Genomic DNA, 23,047 nt, shown 5'->3' on the forward strand with positions numbered 1-23,047 from the left:
AAGTATGCCAAGATTTTGATATTAGCTATCGTTTCAAGTGTCAACCAACCAGTGAGTGTGTATATGTTAGCGATTGATTTTTTTTTTCTTTTTTCAAAGGAGGGACTGTTGTCCAGCCGCAGACGTTTGGCGTGGATGGCCAGATGGACAGCCTGGTTCACGAGATCGGCCACAACCTGGGGCTGTGGCACGTGCACCACGGCGTGTCGGAGGTTGAGTGCGGCGACCCGTGCACAGAGACAACGGCCTCCATGGAGCTGGGGGACCTGTGCGCGGACACGAACCCCACGCCCCAGAACGTGCAGTGCGAGGAGCCCGGAGTCGGGGCGGACAGCTGCGGCCTCATGTCCGCCTACCGAGGCACGCCCTTCCGCAACTACATGAGCTACGCAGGTGATGACATGAGAACGCAGGTGTGGTTTCCATGCCGCAGACCGAAACCCTTCCGTCCTCGATCATTAACTGCTTTGTTGTCATTACTAACATCCTCAACAACGACATCGAACATGACGGCGCCAGTGGCCGCGATGATAATGAAGAAGATTGTGAAAATCTTCCTTTGATGATGATGATTATTATTATTATTAGAAAGAAACGTTTGCTAATGACGAAAATTAGTTTACGTAGGCAAATGATATATGTATTAGACTACCTGGGTTAGACCATACTAGGAACACAATAGAGGGTGCTCAAAAGGAGGCTTTTGTCAGAAGCCGTGTGTGTCAGCCTGTTTGTATTTTTTGTCATGTAGACGACAACTGCACGGATCACTTCACACCTCAGCAGGTGGGACGAATGCACTGCTACCTAGACCTTGCTTACCAACCTTGGCAGGTGTCGCCAAAACCATCGGCTGTACCTCTTCCTCCCAAGGTGAGGCCTGTTTTATCTCAGTGTCTCCTCTTTTGCTGTCCTACAAACAGTGCTAAGTATAGAATGGGGCAAAAAGTGAGTGGCACCGATAAGGGAGGATCACAAATGAAGCTTGGTTCGTGACATCAATGGAGGCTAGGTGTGTTGGGCTGTAAGAGCTTTGATGCCACGACCTAGATTTACCCTCGGTCCTCTAGTCTCGGTCTCAGATCACATAGTATGCGTAACGAGATCGCTGCATTGAAACTAATCATCTTGATTTCTAATTATTTTCAATAGTAGGATTAGACCTGCTAAAAAAACCGATAAAATAAACACCTGTAACTCACTTTTTTTCGGAGAGTTAAACTTTGCTTGAGGAAGCAGTCACATAAGCCGACATCGTTTTCTTCCGCAGATAATATCTGCTGGTCAAGGGGCGGTAACATTCGCTTGGTTACCTCCTCTTGGAGGCGGCACGGATGCTCGGCGGCCAGTGTGTGCGCTGTGTGATTCCCAAGGTGTGCTCGTTCAATTCGCATCATCAGCGTTTTCTCACGCGCCAAGTTCAGGTGCGATACGCTGGTCACCTGACCAAGCTACAGGTAAAATAAACATTCATTTGTCCTTGGTGTCCATTGCTCTTTGTCTTGCGTTCTTTTTTTTCTTTTTTTTTTAACGTTTGCACTGTAAATGAATGAATAATTGATTTACCTAAAATAACAGAATAAATATGCAATTTATATATATATAAAGAACGAGAGCATTTTAATTAATTTGTCCTTAATTACTATTTTTACCGCCATCTGCTTTGTGGCAGGTCCGCCGGATGCTGAGAGCTGTGTCCCCAGCACCAGGGCCTGGCTGCCAGACGTGCAGATGTGTACCAAGCGCACGTGCATGCTGGAGCTGTCCCTCAAGATGCCGGTCATCGCAGACACGTAAGCTGACGTGTGCGTGCCGTTTGCTTGATGACGTCTGAGTGACACTTTCTGGTGGTCTACAAGGCTAACACGGCTATGGTCTACCTGGACAAGGAGTCAAAACTTTGCAAAAATAGTTTGCATTTTCGTCTTCCGTAATCTCTGACAGATGACAGAGGATTAGCTTTCCTCAAGAAAAACTCTATCCTGTTTCAACTTTGTTGAGAAGTATTTCGATACAATTAATATACAAACTTTCAGTTCAACTGAGAAAGGATTCAACTTCGGAACAGAAGACTAATTGTGAGCAAGAAAGAAAGTTGAGAACAGTATACAAGACACCATTCGTACACGACCTCAGAAAATATTTTTAAATTCTTTTCAATTTAAAACAGTTGTGCTGAAAGTCTATATATAAAAAGCAAAGAATATTCTTTTATTGAATACTGCAAAAACATTACTGATGTGTCTGTTTCAGCATAATGTTATGGGTGACATGGAACGCAGATGGAGTTCGTAAGATACGACTGATTTATGAAGGAGGAAAGTCAACTGTCCTGAAGTCCACGCCAGCGTTTTGTGACATTCCATTCACTGCAAAGCTGTCCACTAAGCGGCGCTTACAGAAGGTTCGTCTATCACCGTGTATCAATATGCTTATCAATGTGTAAAACCTTACACCAACGGCATTCATATCCGAAGGCACCCACACACTACCCGGTTTGACACCCGTGTGACGCAGCGTACTTGCCACCCTCATCCAGTTAGCCCAGCTATGAAACGGGTACCTGACTTACGAGAGCGCTGGGGAAGGCTTCCGCTTATGTTATTTGTCACCGCATCATCATCATCATCATCACCATCATCATCATCATCATCATCATCATCATCATCATCATCATCATCATCATCAATCATCATCAATCATCAATCGCCATCATCATCATCATCATCATCCATAAAACGGCAGGATTCTAACCTATGTAGCCCATATTTACTCTGTTCAGGTTCGCGTGTACACCCGTACCCCGTACACAGCTATCGATGCCTTGCAAGTGATGTCGAGGCCACAGGAAAGCGAGTGCCGCGGGTGTCGACCAATCAGATACCACGTTTTCCGACACCCTGGGTTCGCCACGGGTAGATTCCAACTCACCACTGACACGCATTTCACCGACACGTGAGAATTATTTTCTTTTCTGTTCGGGATCCGTCTTTTCATTCCGTTTATTTGTTTTCTTTTGAAATATATTTTGAAGTTTTAATAGATTTACGAGTGTGTTCTTCTGCTGTGGTGTCTGACAGAGAAGTGAAGAGGGACGAGCAGTATCAGTACTGGATAGAGGCAGTGCAAGGCAGCAATACCAGTCAGCCTTCACCAGTGCTAACCTACACGGAAGGCGACCATTTCTGTGGCGACGGCAACGTCGATAGGTGAGACAGAACTGTCATCGCTTTTCTTTTCGGTTGCTGTCCTCTGCATGGTTACAGGCTACAGCAGATACTGAAGACTAGCACTGACGTGGCACTACAAATCCAGACTTCCTTTTAATTGGACTGCAGTGCAGCAGACGAGTTAGAGACGGAAAAGACTTCAAAACGATTCAAAAGCCTATTCACACGATTTTTAGTTCCTTATAAGTAATTTTTACAAGTGCGCTTGCATCATTCCTAGAATATTTTTTCGCTTTCTCTCCCTCTGAATGACGAGCATTACAACTTTTTCATCAAACAGAGAGCTAGAGGAGGAGTGCGACGATGGCAACGCACACTCTGGCGATGGCTGTGATGCGACCTGTCACATGGAAAGCACCTTTCACTGCAAAGGTAGGACACTTGCGTAGGCTGCACATGGAGGCAAGATACTCGGGGTGGGGACGGTATGCACGTGGGTGCAGTGTACATGCTCGTGTACCTTACATTTTTTAAAAGTTAACCCGACTTCATAATAAACTGTAAATGAGTGAGCTACTACATGATGCTGATTACGCTAATATTAGCGGTAGAGGGAAGGAAGGATCTGTTTCATTTGAACATTCAAACATCCCAAATCTCACCAGGGTTTGTTAATGAAACTCGTGAAGTTGGTGGTATAACACTGTTTTAAACAGATAAAATGTACATGAAGTTAGTAGAATCGTGCTGCTCAGTGAGAAAATCAGAGCAAAACAAGTTTCTGCTTGTAGGCAACCCCAGCCTGTGCTACCGCCATGAGGGAGATGGCGTGTGCGAGGACTTCGAGCAGGAGACCAGCGCCCTCGACTGTGGTTTCTACACACCGGAAGGGTTTTTTGACCAATGGGCGCACGACGCCGTCGCAAATCCGGAGCACCAGCTTCCCTCTTGTCCCGCGCGCATTGCTACAGGGGCGCCGGAAGTGACTCTGGTAAAACATCTGCCAAACTGTAACCACCTTACCCGATATGCAAAATTCCATTACAATAATTATATTATAATACATTCCTGTTTGCTCAAAAATGTTGAAGCTCGAGGATGAGCGTAGCTGTGTATGGACTCGACCATTCAGTCCATTTTAAGAACACAAACTAAATGCTTTCCCAATTCAATTCTTAAAATAAACGTTAAGCGTTGCTATGGAATGTTTTCTCCTTTAACTCCTGAGCTTAGTTACCTGATTCTCTGCTAGGAATGTGGAATGGAGGTTGACCCCAAGCAGGCCTGGTTCCCGTGTGGGACTCTTACTGAAACAGGGAACTTCTGGATAGAGGTATGTCCATTAGAGACTTTGCCCCTATAGACAGGGTTTCTTATCATGTGAAAATATTTTATAAACGCAGGTGACAAATGCCGTAAACAGCAGTGTAAAAATCAGGAAACTGGAAAGGAACTGAAGCAGGGAGGAGGAATTTCGCTCGACATGGTTGATTTTATTAAACCTTTTGTCTATGAACTAGTGGTTGACTGCATTCTTTACTGTTTCTTTTGATTAATCTTTCCCTACTTTTCATTCTTTTTCTTTGAATGCCTTCCTTTTTTCTTCCTTCTTTTCTTTTTCAATTCGTCATCTTCCTTCCATTTTTTTCTTTTGTTTTTGTTTCTTTTTCTTATTATTTCATTATATTTTTTTCATTCTTTTTCATTCTTTTTGTTTCTTTTTCTTATTATTTCATTATATTTTTTCATTCTTTGGGTTCTTTATTTATTCTTTTCTATCTCCCTTCTACTTCAGTTTCTTCAATTTTGCTTCTTCTTTCTTTTTCTCTTCCTACCCTTTTCCATTCGTTCTTCCTTCTGATTTTTGTCTTTCTTTTTTTTTCTCTCTTTCCTTTACCTTGTTTTTCATTCCTCCTTTAGTTCTTAATATGTCTTTTCGCCGTTCCTTCTGTTCTTTATTTTATTTCTTCCTTTCTTTCCACCATTCCCTTCTTCTCTTTCCCCTGTCCAACATATTCAAAAACTCACACAGAGAAAGGGAGATAGCAGCCATGGCTCGGACAGTACAGTCCCCTGACCACACGTCTGTTTCTAGCTGTACGTGCCCCGCCCCGTAGTGGTGACGGAGGTGATCGTGCACGTGGCGGCCGACGGCCGGACGGAAGTGGATCCCGTGCCCAAGACCATCAGCCTCGAGCTCATCAGGGACGATAACTCCTCCACTGTCCTCACACCAAGGCCCGTAACTTTAGACTGCGCCCGACACGAGCTACACGTGCCGGTCAAGCACGACCTGAGCACGCCCTTCTATAAATCTCGAGGTAAATGCTTTGTCTGTGTCCTGGTTCTGATGATCTTTAATGTAAGATTTGAAAAGACATTTAAGGACTTTCTATTTAAAAGATTTATTGATTGTTTATTTTTCTTTTTTTCTTTGTTTACTGTTATTATAAGAGATAAAAAGAATTTAAAGATTAATCAATTGATTGATTTTAAAAGTTTTAAACGAGGTATCCAGAAATTAGAAACTTAAAAACTTGTTGATGAAAAAAAATGCCACATATTTTTGTGGGTTTTTTCCTCTGGATTTAGGTGTCAGACTGACCTTCCAGTCCTACAACGTCAGCATTGCTGCAGTGCGCGTGCGCGCATCCCATTACCTTGACCCCGTGACACTCGCATCCTGTCGCTCCGACGAAGTGTTCAACCCTCACTCGGGTCTCTGCCTCACCCGCAACTGCACGCGCAGCCCGTGTCGCCCATACGTCATCGATCACGGTCACGCCCACTGCACAGGTTATGCCGACGGTGACGTTTGCAGCGTCACCTGCGACGAAGGGTAAGACGACAGGACGGAAGAACGGACGACAAAACAGTCGCGCCGCCGGGATGCACGAATGGATGCTTGAAGAAAACGTTATAAACAAACAGCTTGTTGATGTGCAGAAGAAAAAGACGAAGAATGAAAGCAACGCATGTGTGATAACAGCTTAAACTTTGCCGGTCTCGCTGAATGAATATAAAAAATGAAATAAATAAAAGGTGCAGCAAACGGGAACAAACCTTGTGTTGTCTGTCACCAGCTACACACCTGAGAGCCACAGCATGCAGGTGACGTGTCGGGGTGGCCAATGGTTCTCCGCCATGCCGGTCACGTGTCGACCAATAGACTGCGGGCCGCCGTTGGTTCCCAGGGCTGTGGCGGACTGCCCTCGAGGTAGCACGTACGGCAAGAACTGCACCTTCAGGTGCCTGCCCCCTGCAAACCTGCATGGTAGGAATATTTACTTCTCTGCCCTTTCCACATTATTTTTCATTATTATTATTATTATTCAATTCAAGGTAGGACATTATCGGTGCTAGATCACATAATTACAAATCATCGTGCATGAAAGTGTTAATCAAAATTCCTATTAATTCGCCCGCCTCGTTGGTGCTTTCAGGCCTGGACAATTGGCTGTTGTGCGAGAAAGATGGACTGTGGTCCTCGCCGCTGGCCCATTGTCTGGTCACGTGCCCACCGCCCCTGCACGTGCGGAATGTCAGGCCGCCCGTTCAGCGCTGTCGCAGCGGCGTGCAGCCTGTGGGATCTCTCTGTAAGTTCCGGTGTAACCAAGACTACCACGTCGCAGGAGCCCGCACTAACAGGTAACCTTTGACACCGACACTTTCTAGCTTCTAATCTGATTGGCTCTGACAAGGTAGTCAGAGTTCACAGTAAACACAAATGGGTTTGTTTTACTTCTCCAAAGAAAGGACTTTTGTGAACATCGAGAAGTTTTAAATAAGCTAATTAGTGATCAATGGGCGATTTTAATGGAAAATAAAAATACTGGTGAAAACACTCAGACTTCGAAATGAATATTAGACGAGGACATATAATTAACTTTATTAATTCCAATCGGCAAGTATTACGTGGAAAGTGTTTACAGTTACAAAAAAAAAAAAAGAAAAGAAAAAAATAGAAAAGGAACAAATGATAGTTACAAGAGAAGGATCAGTGCTTGACACCAGCTACCTTCGACAAAATATGTACAATGCGCCATGATGTTCCTGTCGTGGACAGACAAATCACGGAACAACAAACAAAAGAAAAAGATGAAAATGTCAAACCAACTCTGCAATCACACAATACTCGGGTATGTCCAATGCTTCACCACGTGACAACAGGCTACAAAGGCTTACACACAAGCATGTACACAGGTGCCAGAATAATGGCTCTTATGTCAAGAAGGCCCTAAAGGTGCCATAGGCTTGGCTTTATGTGTATTAGAGATTGTGCCATAACACTTAGTATTCTTCTGGGTTATTGATCATACTCTTCAATATCTTCGTCAGATAACAGCTACTTAATTCGCACAGAATAATCTTCGGTGCACCTGGTAACACGGAGTCGAGTGTATGTGATGACATCCTAATGGCAGTAGCATTGGAGGTCAATATAAACTGTTTAAAATAAAACAGCTGGAAGGTAGAATGGCCAAAGGGAAACTAAACAACTGCTTGCGGTTTCTTTTGAGACAGGCAAGTATTCCACATCAGCTGTGAAAGTGATGGTAGCTGGAGCAGTGGCCACTGCGAGAAAATTACCTGCCCCAAGCTTGACCCTATCTTCAGCGGTCTGGTGACTTGCACTGAGGGTGTTACTGTTGGCAGTCGCTGCACCCTACGATGCCCGAAGAGTCAGGTAAGAGAAAACAAGGAGGTAAGGACATTGGTTGGTTGGCTGGTTGGTTGGTTGCCTGGTTGGATTAGTACGAAAGTGCTTCAACCTTGCGGCGATTCCGCACAATGGAGGTGGGGGAGAGGTGGGGAGAGGAAACCGGAGTACCCGGAGAAAACCCCCGACGCCCAGCCCTGCGAACAGGTGTCACATACAGAGAGTGTCCTGAGACGAGATCTGAACCCTGAGCCACTCACTCCAGTGGTGACAAACGAGTGTTTTAACCACATCTACGAGGGGTACGTCATTACGGGCCTTCCATACACACTGCCGAGTGTATGACAAACTTTTACCTGGTGGTCATATAAAACTTCTGTATAGCATAGTCATTAATTTAGTCTGTCCCATTATATATATATATATATTTTTCCTAGAAAATATTTTTAACCAGTTTCACCATGATTTTGTTTAAAAATATGTAATGGTTTCTGACTGGTTCGCATTTTTATGAGCACTATGCAGCCTCCGCTTTAAATGGCTGAGAAAAGCTTCAGCACAGAATTCTTCAGCATTTTTTGACTGGCTCATCCATGTTTCCGGATTTTTTTTAATTTTTTTTTTAATGTGAACATGCGAAGAACAAACAATTCCGACTATGTAGTAGGCATGACCAAAATGGTCATTATTTATTGCAACATATTTGGGCAAGAGTACTTTTTTATGGACGTCAACAGTAACAACATACCAGACATACATTCCAGTTATAAACAACATTCGTGCTAGCTTTTCAAAAGCTATCATGGCAGAGGCTTAAGCAAGAGGATGAAGGTCACTTGCGCGGGGCACTGCCACAATGTAATGTTTTAGAGATGTGTTTAACAGTTTGTATACATTTTAGGGTTAGTTTGTTGTTGTTTTCGAGTGGTATTCTTTCATTTCTACGGTTAATGAGACTACTTGTCTGCTTGATGCTGTTATTCTAAGATTGTTCCATCAATGGCAGGAAACGCAGGTTGCCGTGTGTACGTCCAGCGGCAAGTGGAACACTAGTTTCCAGCGATGTGCCGCCTTTGATGAAGTGACGTGTCCACTTCCGGTTGAAGACACAAGCGTTGTTTTGCGCTGCGTTCGGTTGACAGCTGGTACGAAATCATTGTACTTCTTTTTTCTCCTTCTATGTCACCCTACATCTCTCTTACACTGTATATTATTTATCTTGTTTGTCGACTCCTGTCATATTACTGTTTAAGTATATGATAGTGACTTCTCTAATCTGCTTCTTTTTTCTACATACTTCCCTTTTTGTTAATATGCCGATACCTGCCTATTCGTCTCCTCCTCTCTATAGAGGTACGTAACCTCACATCGTATATAGAAATATATTGTATCAGTACAACTATTTTTTAGGCGCTAAATGCTCCATTACGTGCAAGACCCCGGATGATGAGCCTGTCTACGTCACTAAAGAGAAAACCAATAACGCAAATGCCAAAGACGCCGATGGAGGGGAGCCCATCAATCTGCTTACATGCACTGGAGTTGGACAGTGGTTCCCTCCCTTGGCTCAAGTGAACTGTGTCGAGCGCTGCAGCCAGGTATGTGTATAATAGATGCATGATGATGGTCTGCTGGGGGTCGCTTAGAAAACAGAATTAAATGACTGATTGATTTTCATTAATTAATTCATCAACTGCAGTCTATCGATTGGTCTTAAAGCCCTGTAAGCAACTCATGAACTTGTAAAAAAAATCGTGTTGCAAAAGTGTGTGTTTGTTAGTGTTTTCGTTATCTAAATTATTATTATCTAAACTGGGTATATTCTTTGCGGTTCAGTAGAATGTTACACGCCTGCGTACACGTTACCCAATGGCGTGAGCAGTGGCACGGTGAATAGAGAACCACGGTTCTCTGATATAGAAATTTGTCAACGGAATCTTTGTCATGCCGTAAACAGATTTGTCCTCGCAGGATAACTCTTATCACGACATCCCCTTTCCTTTGAGATTAATCATTTATCTTTGCTAAATAAAGTTCAAGTCGCTGTCACCAGTCTTTATAAGAGCGGACAGGGAGATAATTCTGCCGCTACGAGACATTCTTGGTGTGGAACTGATGTTGGCATAAGAGTTACTTGGATCTCGAACTGCACATGACCATGAAATGTCTACACTTCTCAAATATGCCTCAGCATCTTCTGAAAGTGTTGTAATGTCAGACTAAGCATCAGTTAACTGTGGACTTCTGGATACAGCAGCTGCAATGACAAGCTTCTTACCAGACATACTCTGTGGTGATGCTGAATATCATGAGGCGCATCAACATGGTTGGCATCTGACAGGGTTGTTGATTGTTGAATAGGTTTGTGATCAGTCTGTAGTCGAACACTGTCTAGACCAGTTCGATCGAACCCTAGGTGTTCGGTGAGTCGGTCTCAGGGGTTCGGCGGAGCCTCCGCCACGGAGGTCAAGACACACCCGCAATTCGTGATGACACTAAAGAAGGATTCGGTGAATGTGCATATGAAACTTGTGGGTTCGGTACCTCAAACAAGGTTAAGAACCCCTGGTCTAGACCAATCAAATATCTGCTGAACTTTTCCCAAGCCCAGACTGCTGTTCGTGTTCCTTTCTCTATCTGTTCATATCTTCATTCACTAGCAGTCGAAGTTCTTGAACAGAATGCCACAGTTTTGATACCCTCAGAATGCTGCTGTAGCAACCCACCACCAATGCCATAGCTGCTGGCATCTGAGCTGACAATTGTAGACTTTACCGGATCATAGAATGCAAGTGTTGGTGTTGAAGTAAGCAGGTTCTTCACATCTCCCATGGCTTTGGCATGAACTGATCCCACTTCTGGCACGATGCATTGTGCTGCGTCCCTACAGCCGACCAACACTACACACTTTTTGATGAAACAGCATTTATTAAACACGAACAATATGGCGCTATCCAAAACGCAAAAGGGAGCTGACAACATAAAACCCCGGATGTGTCCTCGCGGAATAACTCTCATCACGACAGTGCCTATGAAACTACCCTACATTATATTTTAACCTTAATAATAAACACACTTTAACATGTAATGTGCATGAATCAGATCGCAAAAATCTGTATTTACTGAGTTTTAATTCTGCCTACCTTGTTTAGAAATTCAAGGGAGACCAGTGGTGCGACGCACGCAACAACCGGAAGCACTGCGACTGGGACGGCGGGGACTGTTGTGAGTCGACGGTAGGGGGCAAGGTCCGACCCTTTCCAGAGACCTGCACCAAGGCGTGCACGTGCAAAGACCCGGATGCTGCGGAAAACAGGAACCGGAAGAAAAAGAAACGGAAAAATAGTTGAAAGAAACTCGAAAAAAATATAGAGTGATTTTTGCACAAAAATACGAGCTTTAAAAACTTGCTGCAATTTTATTTTATAAACTATAGATCAGAGTATTTTACAGACCTTTTTCCAGTATATTGTAAACCTATTTTTGAGTGTTACTGCTTCGAAAATGGAAATACCAAAAAGTGGGAGTATGATGACATTGATGTGTTGAAGGAGTTGTGAGCATCTTAACAGAGGTGATGTATACATATGCAAGCGCTGTACACAGTTCCATAATTTTGTTTTTTCACTCGAAAATCCTACAGACAAACATGGAAGTCATCGAGAGCATGCATTCGCTCAGTCATTAGTTTATTCAATCACTAACACTAGTGTATTCGCACAATATACTTACAGCCAGAACATGTCCATACATATACCTACAGAGGTATGCACAATCTCTCGCTCTGAGCACTCCATCCATACACACATAAACACAATGCTATCATACCTACAAAATGGTTCTGCCTAAAATGGTGACCTGCAATACGTGCTATGCATTTTTACATATTTAACCTGCTGCATTATATCTTTTCTACAGAAATAATTTTCTGTAGAAACAGTTGCCAAGATTCCTGTTGACTTTTGATATACCTCCAAGTTTGTAGGCAATAGCTGAATTTCTGAAGGAATATTTAGAGTAGATGATTCTATGGGATTTGTTTGAGGTTTGACTCTACCTCCTCTTCCTCCTCCTCATTTTATTCCCCCTATTCCTTCTCATCTTCTGGATTTTACCTCTTTTCTTTCTTTTTCTTCTATCGTCGATCCTTTTACACTCTATCAGCATCTGCGACCTCTTCTTCGCCTTTTAACTTGATTTTGTTTTTTAACTTACACGCTAAGCATTAGTGAACCAAATCTTTCATATTTTAGTAGGCCTGGACATTTTCTGGAGAACTTCCAGAGTGATGAGAAGATACTGGTAACCAAGTTCTTTCGACTGTTGTTGGTTGAAAAGTTTTTTCTATTTATTCCTGTTTGAGAAAGACAAAAGAACGAGAGAAGGGACAAAACCAAAGTCATTTTGTTGTAAATTCACCAAATATTTATGATGCTTTTGTCACCAGTCCTTGTCCCGTTAACATGCCACTGAGTATTAAGTGTGTTGGGTGTTGGGGCATGCACACATGCACCCTGACCTCTCTGAGTGCATGTTACGGTACAGTATTCTCGTAAACCGATTTTTAAATATTTATATATATAAAGAACGATATTGTTCACACAACCGTGAAGCTTGTTCGCACTGTCATTTAACATGTTAATGAAAGATCTACGTTTAAGCAGTTAATGCGACAGATGAAAAAGAAACAAAAGAAATTATGAAATCTTCTTCGACAAAATTTTATCTCCGTTGAATGCCATCGTCCAAATCGACAAAAAGAACTTTCAAGAATATTTTGTAGAAAACTATATAATTAATACCAAAATGTTATATTGGCTGGAGTGTTTGGGATATGTTTACCAAGTTAAATCTGTGTGCGCATGTCTGCAGTTTTGGAAATTTGAATTTTTTACTGGAGCAAATGTTTTTCTTAATTTTTTATCTTCGCCTGCTGTCCATCAACCCTTCTACCCAGGGTAACTGAAAGGAAAAGCCGCAAGTATTTCATCTGATCAACAATGGGAAAACGTTTTAATAAATAAATGTTAATCCTTTCCTTTTAATCTGCTGGCGATACTGTTTACAGGTCGGTGTTCTCGTAAAAGTGTTTCATAATATTGTTGTTGTACATCCAGTGTGTGTTGTAAGAAGTATATCTGTGGCTGTTGACGAAGTATTCTGATAAATATTGGGGGTTTCCCCCTTTTTTTTTTTTTTTTTTTTGTTGTTTAAAGTGTCCGGCTCAACAGTCGTTTTGGACTGTTGGTATGCTTGAAATTTCTGTTATCATGCTAGTTCCTCAACTGTGTTCTCGGCGCTACACGATCAGGGATTTCCCAATGGAGAGATACACTGTAGATGTCTGTGATCAGACCTTTCCTTGCTTCAGCATCGCCATTCATTTTGCCTTTGTCACAACGAGAAGTGTTGAGGCATTGTAGCTATCTGTAAACGGTGTTTCCCTATTTTTTATATTTGGATTTTCGTAAAGGTTTCTTAGCCATTGTAGCTATCTGTAAACATTTTTTCTTGTTTACTTTTTTTTTACACTTATGTCTTTATGTTCGACGAATTTTGTAAGGAATTTGCTGATAGTCTCCCACAAATATTATTCGTTTCTTTCGGAAATATTTATTATTTTCGACCGCTTGGTAGTTTATCTATGTCAAGTTTTGCATAATTTCGACACAAAAAGCTTGTTTTGAAGTCAGTTTTCCCTTCTCCAATCTACGATGTTCACTGTCTTTTTATTATTCATCTCACTGACCGCTCTGTAAATTAACTCTTATATATTTGCCAGCACACGCCAAAGCATTTATCGAGATATACTGATATTAAATGTCATGTAAATGTGAACTTTGACATGCTTTTCGTTGGACTGCATAGTAGGCCAGGCAGTGACATCTGCCAAACATCGTTTTCGAAGCTTTAAACCTGTTCTCTTCAATGATTTGATTGTCTGATCATACAGTTTTCGTTTAAAAAGCTGAATGAATTACTTCAAACATGAAACATAACATTCAATTTTTCATATTTATGAGATCTCTGGGGCAACCTATGTTACTTCGATAAGGCTACTGATGCAGATTTCAAAGAAGGATGCTTTCCACGCTGATTTTTAGCTTAATTTTGATAAAAATTTATTAAATAAAATCCTTGTAAAACAGAAACACACTCCCTTCTCTTTGCTATAGTTTTATCTATCACGCGCCCTCTTAATTAGACATTTGTAGTTGAATATGTTACTATACTGAGCAAAGCTACCACAAAATGTGTGTAGACCCTTTAAGTGTTTTGACAGGGAGAATATGCAAAAGCTGTGAGAAACACCTAAACTGTTTTCATTTCTATGAATTTGTTTTGAACTGTTTAAAGAAGCCCTGAAGGGCTGTGTTTAGAGTGTTCACAACACAAGATACTCAATTTGTGACTTACAAACGGCTCAAGATTTCTTTCATATGTATAAATATATAAGACTCATACCTCGGGCTCTTAAAGAGTGTGACTCCGCCTCAGAAGCCAACATTTTAGAAAATGTTTCTATTTTTAATGTTGTGTTCAAAGGTTCAACTGTTGTTGCTAGGGATAAATACAGTCGACTCGGTGAAATTTTAGATTGTGACAATGTTGTTGTCCAGTTTTATGGTGTTTGTACACATATTTACATGTTGCTTTACTTCACTGGAACTAGTAAATTTATGTCAGTGTTGCTGCCAGCAGTATTTGTTTAGACAAAGATCTTTGTTGATTTTTACCTCATCCAAACCATGTCATAATATACCAATGAAAACTTGCTGTTTAATCAAATACCTTGGTTTCGGAATATTTTTACTTCTAGAGTAGAGAGGCACGCAAGAGTTTTTTCTGCACACTCGTATTTCGGCTTTTTTATATAAACTGGAATTTGGCTTTTTTGCAAGGATGGTTAACGATGATTTTTATACTTTAATGCTGCTGATGTATTGTATTTTTTATGTTGCTGCAAGTGAACATTTCAAAATGAATGATAAAATCTATCCACACAACCAGTGAAAACAAGACCCTGAAAAAAAAGAAAGTTATCATCTATTCAAATTTCCCAAAGGCACTGTGGTTTTGTGGTTTTACTTATTTTTTTTATTATTTATTCCTGACGCAAAAGATCGTATATTTTCAAACATTTATGCTCTCTCTGAGAGGATGTGGACAGTGAAAACAGATTTTATCTGAACTACCCATTGGTGGGAAGAAAATGACATTTTGGGGGAAAACATCGAGATCACGATTTTGAATTTTTTTTTTATTTTTTTTTTTTTTTTTTGGTGTTGTGAAACATGATTGTATTTCTCATAACAGGATGTAATTGCTTCCTTTTAGTGCCGCACTGGTGTTATTGTTTCTGATGATGCACTTTGATTTAATATTTATACCAACAACATAAATAAAACCATCGTATTCATCTTCATCATCATCACCACCACCACCCACCGACAGGTGAAAATCAAATCGCCTCGTACTTCTCTATGGTAATTTCATATGGTAATTTTATACAGAATGATGGCTATACTTGATCCCAGAAACAGAATATACTTTAGTGTTGACATACATTCTAAACCATTGATATCATAGTTCTGAAATGATGATTTGATGATTAGTAAGCTTCTTTGTCACCACCCCACCTCTCTCTCTCACACACAGAAAATTGATTTTGGATTTTGAAGTGAATCGAGACTTAAACATGATTTTTGTAGCTTTCTTTTGTTCATAGATAGTAGTTTGCCAAAAATACTGTTCCGTTCAGTATATATAACTTGAACAATGGAGCTCTCTAAAGGTCAAACCTCACTTATCATATGATAACCGTCGACTCGCTGACTGGACAATGCCTCTTATCTTCAAAGCTTTCATCTTAGCTGCATCCTTCTGTGACACAAAAATTAAACGTTTAGGTCGATCTAGGTGTACTTTCTGGGCGAAAAGTTATATATTCCCAATGCATGGTTGTAACAAGCTACTAACAGGTGTATGTTTTCTTAACTCGCCAGCAACTTTGAGAGTCAGTTCATGAATGGCTGAGGTTGGCCTTTAAGCCCCCTTTTATGCGCAAATTTAAAGGGTATGACAATACTAAGCTGCTCAGTAGGTTTCCTTTTCCTTTCCAAAAGTGAATAACACGAAGAAGTTATGTTCACTATATCCAAAGACAGCTTAGTCCCTAGGCAAGTTACCTCAGTACATTGTTTGGGACCAGTCGAATGCCTTTGTGACTAAACTGTTTTGATTGTTTTAGTGAACTAAAACTTTCGCACTATGGTGGGGACTGTTCCCACTGTTGTGATGACCTCCTCGACCTGTTCAAATTAAGAGGGTTAATTGTAATGACAAAGCGTCAAAAGTGTTGTTTTAACTTCTCCAGATATCACTAAGTAATTAGTAATGATTGTAAACATTGCCTTTTTGGTAATGCGCAGGATTGTTTTGTTACAGGGAGAAAATAACTAATTAAAAGCAACTGATACGAACAATATTTTTTCATCTTAAGAATAAAAGCCACTTCGACGATTTAACCCTAGTTTAAAAGCTTAACGACAATGGACCTAGTGGACTGGTGGCCGTGGAAATAGTGAATTGTGAGTGGTTCACCATATCTAAGCATGACTATTCGAAGGCGGGAAAGAACCATCTCTAAACCATGTCAGTCACAGACAAAGAGGGGCGTCGAACAGGGGACCTTCTCAGAAGTCGAGCGCGCTAATCAGAAGCCTACTGAGGTCGAATATGTTTGCCTAATTAATAAATAAATAAATATGTTGTCAGTCGTCGTATCAAGTGGAAAGATTTGAGGATTAACTGCTATGCCGCGTAGCCTCTCTTCAAACTGAACGAGAACATTCCAGAAGAGCCGTCTGTGAGGTTCCAGGCGAGGTGTTTGTGATCTCATCGATCTCATTGTTCATTCACCTGTCACCGCCATCATCCTGTGTATCACGCGCGCCGCATCCCGCTTGTCGTCCCGCTTGACTAACAACTCGTGGTTGGTGGCGCTCACCCAAGGCCTCGCAGCCTGTCAGCCGTGACCGCCCGTAAACTGTCTTACTTGATTTGCTCATTAAAGCCTCCAGACTCGTGCAATCATAAATTAAGACCAAATTAATAAATGAAAAATTCGCGAAAGCGTGGTGTTGTGTTGTTCTTTTTGCTTTTGGTGCTTGCTTTCTGTTGGTGGATTAGTTTGTCAGAAACTGTTGGCGAAATGTTGGGAAAAAAAACTTCAATGTAAACTGTTTTACTGGCCACTGGGTAAAACTAAGACCAGAAGTCAATGAAGCGTATCTGTGTACTTTGACCTCTTTGTGTGCATGGTGTCGTTTGTAGGCGTCTCACTCAAGAATAGAAGGGGTGTATTTACCCAGATTTGAAGAAACTGTAGCTTGCGATTAGCTTTACTCAATCATTATAAAACATTTTGCACCCCACTAGTCCTTAATGACTATACTAAACAGTTCTGATTATGTCTATCAAATTTTTTTAAGACAATAAACAATCTTTCTACAGTACATTATTGTCTCTCTTTTTTTAAACTCTCAAACTTTTACTTCTTTGATGTTTGTCGTCTTTTTTGTTCTTCCTGACTAGTTTCCTTCATTTCTCCTCATACCCACATGTCAAGGTCCCTCATCTCTTGGGAATAACTCAAAGCAACAAGAGCTGCAACTGGCATTGCAGGATCCTCCTTCTGGCCCTATAGCCCGTCAACAAGGTATGAAATTAAAGCGACATTAAAGGCAATTGAGTGCGATAATCGTCATCAACCGTCGCTCCGGTCCTCGGTTTGCTCCCCGGGCGCAGAACACCAACGGCCCTGCCATTTCTTCGTTACTTTTCTCCAACCCAGTGGTTTTCTCTAAGCGGTAAGCTATTATCATTATCTTTGACTCCTTCGCCCTCCACGTAATAGCAGAGTAAGCCAGTTCACAACCTGTCTTCCCTTGCCCTGACAGGTCGCTTCATTAGAAGCGGCTCAAGAAAAAAGAACATGGTCTTCAACGCCAACCGGTGAAATGTCAAATCCGCGATTATATAAAAAAAAAAATAACCGTTTGCATTCAGAATTCTTGGTTTATATTTTAAGTCTTGCGTTTATTCTAGGGTTATAATTTGGTTTACATTTAAAAAATCGTTTATATTTCAACGCCTTACATTTCAAATATTTCGTTTACAATCGAAGGGTTATGTTTACTTTCAAAATATTTACAACCAGGTAATACGTTTAGATTTCAAATATTTGTTGACACTTCAAAGTTTACGGTTTAATTCCAAAATTATACGTTTATATTCCTAAGTGTGGTGATTATACTCAATTCCAAGTTAAATATTTATGTACCAAATATTTAGCTTGCATTCCTGTTTCTACAGTTACACTCCAACTTAAAATCTGGATGTGTTCCGCTTTTCGTGCGCTACTGTTCCAACCACTTCTACTATCTAACAGTGGTACTTCTTTCACTAATAAGTATTTTATTGTGCTTCCTTTATTGCTCTCTTCTGAAGTATTTTTGTCGACATTTCTTCTTAGGTTGTTTTCCCTATGGTTCTCTTCTTCTTCGTCTTCCTCCTCTTTCTCCTTCTTCTCTCACACTCACTCTCACTTTTCACTAGTAGTATGACTTCTCAAAATATATCCTATATCTAAGCAAAAGCATTAACGGAATACTGTGGACTTCTATACAATCAAACAATAAAAGCAAATTTCTCTCCAGTCAATCGCCCACCCCTCACCACCCACCCACCCACACATATATACGCGCCCTAATGTTACATAAACCTTTCTATACAACAATGTGACTCCTTAAAGCAATAGAGAAAATAAAAACCTACAATGACGCCCAAATCTTTCCAGGTGTAAAGAAGGCAAACAAACACCGGCCACCGGAAATCAACATATCAACAATAAACAACTCGACTGCACGCACTTCGACCTCTGCCGAAGGATGCCGCGACGAAGGGTGACATCTTCTGCTGAGAGAAGGCGGAGATGGCGAACATTAGAGGCTAACTAAATATCAGCAGGACTGAACAGTTATTTCCTGTCCAACCCCCACCCTACCCCTGAGAGCACGAGCTTTCTTTCTGTCGACGATTGCTCGCGCACACCTGTAATTTGTTTGAATGACAGATGCAGGTAATAACTGGCTTCCCTCCTTTTCTTCTGGTCATTATAGACGCCCTCTCCCACTAGTTCGGTCTTGAAAAAGACATTTTCTTTTAAGGCATGGAAAGTCGGAAATCGATCAATTTTTGCTTTGAGACAGGTCAAGCAATGGATTAAGGTGAAATCGTTGGACAAAACCAAATAAAAAAAAAAACAACCACAGAAAATATATATAAAGGATGATATGTTTTTAACTTACCTGAGCCACTTATCGGTATTTTGACACTAGATGTAGAAGAAACTAAATGAAGACCTCACATTATACTTCTAGAAGCCCGCTTTGCTTTATAATGAACACAGATTTTGAAAGATGGTCGTTTTCTGAAGAAAAACCATTTGCACAGCATGGTCAGATGTTTCACCGAGTAAGAGCATGCTCTAAAATTATGAGACTCGAATGCACACAGATATGCTTACCCGACGTATAATCGCATCCAAGTCGCACACACTCGCATGTATGCAAATCACACAATCGCATACAGGTCACACGTTCTAAAAGCCATTCAGCATAGGCTAAGAACAAAACTTGGAATTCCCTTTGATCCTGCTTCCCAAATTCTGTCAGAAAAAAAGGCCGTAATCATCATCGATACAGAAGGTGATCTGAACGTCGATGCAATCATCAGCAAGACAGACGGGGATAAGGTCATCGTTACAATCCTTGTAAATAAACACAAACGTGAATATTGTTTGTACATTAAGTGTGCTTGTCTCTGCCCTCGTGTATGTGCGCCATAGAAACAATATATAAAAAAGCACATACACACACACATGCGTACGCATGTACACATCGATATCTGTTTTCTATTAAAATGAAAAAGAAATTAGAAATCTATATCACCATTTAAAAATTTCTCAAACTCTCAGAAAGTGCCAGAATCCTTATAGAAAGAAAGAAAGAAAGAAATAAAGAAAGAGAGAGAGAAAGAAAGAAAGAGAGAGAGAGAAAGAATGAAAGAAAGGTATCTGGAATAAGCGAGTTAGAGAAAAAGAAAGAGAAAGCAATCTGTAACAAAAAGGAGTGGTGTTCTTCTGACCCCAAAAAGCGCCGGTGGAATTTCATATCTAGCTGACCGCTGACACGTCTCACTAATGAACCTGATCAATAGAACAACAGGAGTCCGTGGAGCTTGTTCATTAGCCTCCCGCAGGCCTGTCGTCATCCTTCTTGCCAAGGTCCCCACCCCGGGTGGATGGTATTGTTGCCAGCAAGGCTGCTGCTTAGCCCGATCTTAAGTCCTTGTTCTTGGATTTTTCTTTATTCGTTAAAGAAAGTGATTTGAGCTCATTACCAGACATGAATTCCAAAATTCTGGATGACCGCATACCCCCTCCGTAGACTCCAACATGTGTCGGAGAGTAGAGCCTTCAAACATGGACAGTTTCCCCTAATTTGTCCTGAGGATCGTGTATAGGCCTAATTAACAAACGTAGGGTAGCAGCCTTTCCTGTAACCTTAACGATGTTACCGCACACAAAGATGTCAGAATTACAACTGTTTTCTATTCTTTTGAAATCGTCTCCCTGTCAAACAGTAGGTGGGAGGGAATCAAATGCTCAAAAGTTTAATAGTAAGTATTCGGCAATACACTTAACCCATATTGAAAATAAAAGTTACTCTGGTAAATCTGTAAATGTGGTAATTGATTTACCTACCTTACGACTAACATGTTTCTTTCTCACATCCACTCGCAATCGAATTGTAGAGCTTATGCCTTATATATTCTCAATATAAACTCAAATATTCATGCTCACTATATGCAAGAAGATTCACTCACACTCCTTCCCCTTCAAATAAATATACGACACGCATATATATATTCTCAATGCTGCACGAATTGCATCAAATTTTTTTGTATGACCCATCTTCTATCTTTTCCCTCCCGCGATCACAAATTGTAACTTTATATCAAATAAATTAATACATTTTGGATCGCGAAGGTTCGGTAGAAATGTCCGGTCAACGAAAACTCTAAGCATTAGAAATATTTGCTTTTACACTTTCGCTTCTTTGTTTTTCTTTTGCAATCACCTTTCTTTTCCTATCGAGAAGTGGTCCAAGGGGATATACCAAAGATTTAAGTTTGAAGGATCCGCTTGCTGAAAGACTTGAGCTTAATTATACATCGAATTATTTTTTTTTATTCCATCGCTCACAAACTCTCTCTCTCTCTCTTTCTCTCTCTCTTTCTCTCTCTCTTTCTCTCAGTCGTTCTTGTTTCCCTCACGCTGTTGATATTGACTGGGAGTCGCGATTTGGGGCTCGACGAAACTACAGTTACCGCCGACAAATTGGGTCTACCCTTCCTCAGGCTGCCTGTTTGTTCATTAGCCCTATTGTCCGCGTGCAGGACCCAGGTTTCGACCCCCAACCAGAATTCTTTCAGCATTTGCTTCGCTCGTGAAAGATGCTGCAGTTATCTTTTCTTGCTCCAGACCGGATGTTGGCGTTTTACCAGGCAAGTGCTGACTGCTGTAAGAGTGACTGGGTGGTCAGTCCTGCAGGTTTGCTGGGTCTACATGGATGTAGTCCAAGAATCGTCACATCTTCAGAGAATAAGATTACACTAGTTTTCAAAATCGCACTTTTTTTTTCCTTCTCAATTTTGAAATATTCTTTCATCAGTAGAAACGAAAACAGTTCCTGAATACCCATTTAATGAAAAATAATTCTGTTAATTTACAGAATGATTAACAGTGGTGAGATGAATGAGATTTTTTTAAGTAACGGGACGAATTGCACATATAACTATTTAAAATGTGAGACGCAATGAGGTTGTGTCTCTGGGCGAGAACTAGAGTCGATCCCAATCAAACACTTTTACACTTTTATCGTATATATATATATGTTGTGTTGTTACTAGGAGATATGCAATAAACATGTAAATCGAATACAGGTAGGGGTAGACTATGTAAGCAGTCAATTGACAGTAAGTGGAGAGGTTATCCTCTTGTTTTATACAGTTTAATAAAGTTTCCCCCTGCAAGTAGATAGGCCTTGTGTTATTAAAGCAAAAGTATTCTCCTTCCGTCCAAAGACGAACAGCGCACAGACGGAGAGACGGGCTAGCAGGAAAATGAACAAACTGATGACAACTTCGCCCCACACAAATGCAGCTCTCAGTCTTCAAGCCCTGCAGGACCTGACGCAGCGGCAGCGGCGGAGACGGAGCAGTCACTCGTCTGTCAGCGCTGCTGCTGTCCTGCAGCTCATGGGCGTCCGGGACAAGAAGTCAAGGATCCAACAAAAATCTCTGGACTCCGAAGTGAACATCCGCACGATGGCTCAAGAAGTTCAAACTGCCGTAATTTGAGTCAGTCCTTCCTCTCTTACCCTCTCCCCGCCGCACCTCCCGCTCCATATTCTATTTTTTCGAGAGCCCCGAGTCATCCCTCTTCCCCCTCGTTCGTCAGCTCGGTCGTGATGATGGGCCAAGCTGCATGGACAGTCTTCGCTTCTACCACAAACACAAAAATGTTCCTACACTTCGAAAGTTGAATGAGGCCCACTGTCAGTTTTTATGTGCAGGACATAAGATGCAAACAGTCATGCTGTGTAACCTCGAATGGCTAAATTTCAGCTAAATATCATCCAGAGAACAAGTGATTTGAAATTATCAATTATGGACAACTCGCTGAAGACCTAATGAATTAATGTCTAAAGCGAACAGACTTGGGTTGCGAACGACAGGGGAATGTCGGAACAACGTTTGTTGCTTACCTGTAGTTTGAGATAATCGACTGGCTATCGAAGTGTCTACATTGCTTTCAGAATTGTCCTATCCCCGAGTACAGCCTTGTTTTTCTTTTCTTTTCCCGCTGAAAATGTAACTTTATAAGCAAAGAAAAATCTAGATATTGAATTAAATAATATATATAAATATATAACAGTAGGCCATCGGGACCGATAATAAATAGAAAGTTGTAGGATCTGGAAACACAAATAGCTCTCTCCCCCGTCCCCTCTTTGTGCCTCCCTCTCTTCTTCAGTCCTGGGTGTTCTGTATGCGCTGCGGTCGATCGGAATTTCCTTGACATATTCAT

At 41.2% G+C, this 23,047-nt stretch overlaps 1 protein-coding gene across 1 annotated transcript in view; it reads left to right on the forward strand.

The window, feature by feature from the left end:
- Positions 1–17,774, forward strand: part of LOC112575081 (pappalysin-1-like) — a 56,861-nt gene extending 39,087 nt beyond the window's left edge. The window contains exons 6-23 of the mRNA XM_025256640.1: positions 100–393; positions 752–873; positions 1,271–1,457; positions 1,673–1,793; positions 2,254–2,404; positions 2,783–2,955; positions 3,081–3,209; positions 3,511–3,602; positions 3,962–4,161; positions 4,423–4,503; positions 5,266–5,491; positions 5,763–6,009; positions 6,254–6,444; positions 6,614–6,818; positions 7,695–7,857; positions 8,837–8,975; positions 9,241–9,428; positions 10,983–17,774. Of these exons, the coding sequence (XP_025112425.1) occupies positions 100–393; positions 752–873; positions 1,271–1,457; positions 1,673–1,793; positions 2,254–2,404; positions 2,783–2,955; positions 3,081–3,209; positions 3,511–3,602; positions 3,962–4,161; positions 4,423–4,503; positions 5,266–5,491; positions 5,763–6,009; positions 6,254–6,444; positions 6,614–6,818; positions 7,695–7,857; positions 8,837–8,975; positions 9,241–9,428; positions 10,983–11,180 (3,107 nt within the window). The 3' untranslated portion in view covers positions 11,181–17,774. The remainder of the gene's footprint in view (positions 1–99; positions 394–751; positions 874–1,270; positions 1,458–1,672; positions 1,794–2,253; positions 2,405–2,782; positions 2,956–3,080; positions 3,210–3,510; positions 3,603–3,961; positions 4,162–4,422; positions 4,504–5,265; positions 5,492–5,762; positions 6,010–6,253; positions 6,445–6,613; positions 6,819–7,694; positions 7,858–8,836; positions 8,976–9,240; positions 9,429–10,982) is intronic.
- The last annotated feature ends 5,273 nt before the right edge of the window (positions 17,775–23,047 follow it).

This window comes from Pomacea canaliculata, linkage group LG11 (genome assembly GCF_003073045.1).
Source record: "Pomacea canaliculata isolate SZHN2017 linkage group LG11, ASM307304v1, whole genome shotgun sequence".
NCBI classification, from domain to species: Eukaryota; Metazoa; Mollusca; class Gastropoda; order Architaenioglossa; family Ampullariidae; genus Pomacea; species Pomacea canaliculata.